This window comes from Salvia splendens, chromosome 21 (genome assembly GCF_004379255.2).
Source record: "Salvia splendens isolate huo1 chromosome 21, SspV2, whole genome shotgun sequence".
NCBI classification, from domain to species: Eukaryota; Viridiplantae; Streptophyta; class Magnoliopsida; order Lamiales; family Lamiaceae; genus Salvia; species Salvia splendens.
The window spans coordinates 12,252,912-12,257,023 of NC_056052.1; the positions used below are offsets into that span (position 1 = coordinate 12,252,912).

The 4,112-nt window shown below is 48.9% G+C and overlaps 1 protein-coding gene across 1 annotated transcript; it reads right to left on the minus strand.

Moving 5' to 3' along the window:
* Positions 1–273: 273 nt before the first annotated feature.
* Positions 274–1,728, minus strand: LOC121784243. The gene is made up of 4 exons (XM_042182404.1): positions 1,558–1,728; positions 948–1,382; positions 738–863; positions 274–330 (listed from the first exon to the last, which is right to left on the minus strand). Exons 1-4 carry the CDS (start codon positions 1,726–1,728, stop codon positions 274–276), a joined length of 789 nt encoding a protein of 262 aa, XP_042038338.1.
* Between the last annotated feature and the right edge of the window lie 2,384 nt (positions 1,729–4,112).

A 4,112-nucleotide genomic window follows, 5' to 3' on the forward strand; every position in this document is an offset into this window, starting at 1 on the left:
CTGGATGGGTGGCAATTAGATGGCATTGGTAAGCGGTCCAAAAACACGATGTAACTCCTTCCGCGCTTGGCGCACCAGAGAAGGTATAACTCTTTCATCGATGTTCTTACAACGGAGTTCGACTGTCCCAGCAAATTGAAGTCCAAATGGAGTTGTACTAGGCGTAGGATTGGGTTATTGAAATGGATGGAGCGAGAGAGAGTGGATACAAATTTCCCAGAGGCTGGGTGAGTTAACTCCTCCCATGCCTCCTGGGGCTCGAAGTCTACGTGTCTAGGGGGAATTCCCCGTTCTCTGCTCCGCCACTCCGATCCTATCGCCTCCTCCAGACTACACATCCCCAAACGTACTGTCCATTCAATCAGATTCATGTTTATCTCCCCTCCAAACAACCGAAAGCTAATAGAAACCTCGTCCAAATCTTTGGTGACCCTAAATCTGAATGTAGTAAAGAACTCATTTGCTAGCCTAACACTGATATTCGGGTTCCCATTCTCCAACAACCATTCGAATCCTAACGCACGCAAATAAGAGAGAAACTGCTCGCGGGCACCCAACTCATCTAAAGAAGAAATATGAAGTACCTTTCCGCTCTTCACTTGCTTACTCCCTTCATCCTTGCTATCGAAAACCTTTTGTAGCTCCTTCGAGTCGAATAACTTCATCTCCTCCACCAGATCATCAGTAAGGTCCACTGTCCAGCGCCGGTACCTCAGTCTCTCTACCGGGGGATGTACTAGCTCCCGATGATCGTGCGGAAGCTGTTGCTCACTGTACTCCTCATTTTCCAAGGAAATGTCGCTGTCCGATTCTGACTCTTCACTGACAGCGTATTCGCTATCACTCTGTTCCCTCCGGTGTTCCTGGGCTCGTTGAACTGACTTAGTAATGACTATGCCAGTGTTCACTGTACGTGGCTTCTTGTTGCTGGGCTTCTTCATAGGGGCCTTCCCCTTCCGTTTTCTCTCTGCACGGTATCTGTCCTCATCACTATCTCGCTCATCTTCCAGTTCCTTCTCAGCGTGTTTAGAAGGCTGGTCTGTGGCAGAGGGTCGGGTCTCAGTACTGATACGAGTACCTTCAGTTCTCGGCTCGACGTGACCGGCTGGTGCAGATGCGAGGTCCGACCCCTCAGCCATCTGCGTCGTCTCTTCGCCCTGGTCACTCGGCGTTTGGGAGACCGCTTCGGTTGCCACCGCAGTATCCTCCAAATCAGTAGCGGGTAAGGATCCCTCCCCAGGTTTTGTGGGAGTGGTCCCTTCCTCTTCGCTTAAAATCTCCACCGTATCTGCCGCCGTGTTTACCTTTGCTTTACTGGATGCCCACTTCCCTAAGCATCTTTGCGACACCCTCTTCGGCTTGCTGTTCTGCCCTAGGGTCCCCTTTCAACATCAACTTCCTCTTGACAGCTTTTGGTTTTATCACTGGCGGTACCACTGGTTCGGGTAGCTCTGTTCTTGCTACTGTTTCCTCCTGCTCGATATGCACATCACTCTTCCCCGTCTCCGTCTGGGGAGTTGTTGAATCTGTCCCTTCTTCTCTAGTCTAGCCTCCCACCACTTCGTCTACTGGTCGTTCGGCTAAGCCTTCTGAGTTGTTCTCTCCATCGTCCTTCTCACCCCCTTCTACTGCCCTTGATGCGAGGTCTAGACCCTCAGCCATCGTGGCGGTACCATCTTCCGTCCGATTTACCTCATACAGAAGAGCCTGAAATTCTTCATCAGTCATTTGGCCCTGCTTTCTGGTCGTCTCATTTAGATCTATCTCTTATCTCGCCGTTTCTTGAGGAATGGGCTACGCTGTCGGCGTTTTCTCTGGTTCATCGCCTCCCTTCTGGCTCTTTTCCTCCTTTCTTCTTCTCGCTTCCCTTTCCTCTGGGTCAGAATCGTAGTAGGCGGAGATGGGGTCAACATCCATTGAGTCGCTTCGTTGGGGAGTTTGGGCGGATTCTGTGGGTTCGGTCGCCGAGGGAGGTTCCCTTTCCGGTGCAATTGTTGATGAAGTCGGAATGGAAGTGGGTGGTTGTACGGTGGGCTGCACGATCGGTTCTGCTGCAGTTTCTGCCGGGGCTTCTCCGGTTGTGCTCAATTTTCCCCCGACTTGGCTGAAACCTGCCAACGCAGTCGCCCAATCTCTATTCGGGTCTTGCTGTCTGAGGAACTCCGCCAGTGCGTTCAAAGAAACCATCGCCGGAGCCTGAGGAGTCGGTTCCGGTGGTTGCGGGTTCGGCGGCCGCTCTCCCAGTGGCGGATGCGATTCTGGGGTTTCTTCCCTGTGGGTTGAAGTAGGTTTCTCGCCGGTAATTTTCTTCGCCCATTTCTTCTTTTCCATGGCGTAATTTGGTGAATTTCTGGTGGTAATGCGGGTGTTGGTTTCAGTGGATGAACGCAGAAATTTCTGGGAGAGGGGAATGGAGGTAAAGGTTTGTGAAGTGAAATGGGAGAGACGGTTTGGATATGAGAGTAGAATGGGTAGTTGAGGGTTAGTAACCGGCTATAAGCGGTTTCCAGGTTGGCAAAGATTCGTGTGGGAGGCGGTTGAGCGCGCTGCTTCCTGATTGGACGTCGCTTGTCCTTTTCTGCACACGCATCCTTCCAGTCGCTGTCCCCCTGCAAAGCTGCAACAAACCCCCAAATTCAAACTTCGTCCCTTAATGATATCCCCCTATATTTTCCTAGATTAGAAACAAAGTGAAATAGACAATCAAATAAAATTGGGTGTTTTACCAAATGGGTATGCTGTTGGTCAGTACGTATTCCCAATTAATATTTGAGGTCCGAATTTTTTTTTTTGGGTTTTCTTAAAGTTAACTTGCATGCAATGGTTTAAATTAATTAACTACCACATATTTACCATATTTACATCTCCGTTAGAAAAATTGGAATTCTACTGTGCCAGCATATGTAAATCACACTAAAAGGAGCTAGCCCAGTGGAATTCCAATCCCTATCCTACTGGTCAGTATGAAACCTGAGTATGTGGTTGCAATGGAATCTCATCCACCACAGCCACATCACAGTTGTCCCTAAATACTTTTAGCCTATGTCCATTAACGATAAAAGGTTCAGAGTTAGGAAGACTCCATAAGATCTCCGCTGCTCCATTAGAACGGAGTGCGGTGATGACATAACGCCCTGTCCACTTCAACTTGAGCTTTCCAGGCATGAGCTTCAATCTTGACTGGAAGAGTAGTACTTTCTGGCCAACATGGAGATCCTTGGTCCTCAGATTTCTGTCGTGCCACAATTTAGTTCTCTCTTTGTACCACATGACTGAGTCGAACGACTCCAATCTAAGTTCCTCTAACTCCTGCAACTGCAGCTTCTTTTCCTCTTCACAGGCTGTAACATCCACATTTACTTGCTGTACTGCCCAGTATGCTCGGTGCTCAATTCCAACGGGTAAGTGGCACATCTTTCCGAAAACAATTCTGTATGGAGACATTCCTATGGGAGTTTTGTAGGCTGTCCGATATGCCCATAGAGCTTCCTCTAACCTCATACTCCATTCCTTCCTAGAGGGATTGGCCGTTTTTTCTAGAATCTTCTTTATTTCTCGGTTAGAGATCTCTGCTTGGACGTTTGCTTGCGGGTGGTAGGGGCTGGATAATCTGTGGTGCACACCGTACTTCTTCATCAAGGCTTCGATGGTGCAGTTACAGAAGTGGGTGCCTTGATCGGATATTATGGCCCTTGGTACTCCGAACCGACTGAAAATGTTACTTTTGAGGAACTTGGCAACCTCTCTTGCTTCACACGTGCTCGTGGCCTTGGATTCTACCCACTTGGAGACGTAGTCAACTGCAACTAAGATATACAAGTTCCCATACGACGAGGGAAAAGGCCCCATGAAATCCATCCCCCATATGTCGAACAACTCACAAACAATGATCGGGACTTGTGGCATTTCATCTCGTGCTGATATTCCACCGGTCAGTTGATAACGCTCACAACCTCTACAGAATTCGTAGGCATCTTTGTTGAGGGTTGGCCAATAAAATCCGCTATCCAGAATCTTTCCTAATGTCTTCTTGGGACCGAAGTGTCCTCCACATGCCAGAGAGTGGGAATGCGTCAATACGTCTCTCTGCTCCCAGTCAGGAATGCACCTTC

Coding starts and splice junctions, on each gene's coding strand:
- LOC121784243 (XM_042182404.1), bottom strand. CDS start 1,728: ATGACTGATGAAGAATTTCAGGCTCTTCTGTATGAGGTAAATCGGACG. Junction 1,383..1,557: donor AACGACCAGTAGACGAAGTG/GTGGGAGGCTAG, acceptor TGATGTTGAAAG/GGGACCCTAGGGCAGAACAG. Junction 331..737: donor CGCACGATCATCGGGAGCTA/GTACATCCCCCG, acceptor GGGGATGTGTAG/TCTGGAGGAGGCGATAGGAT.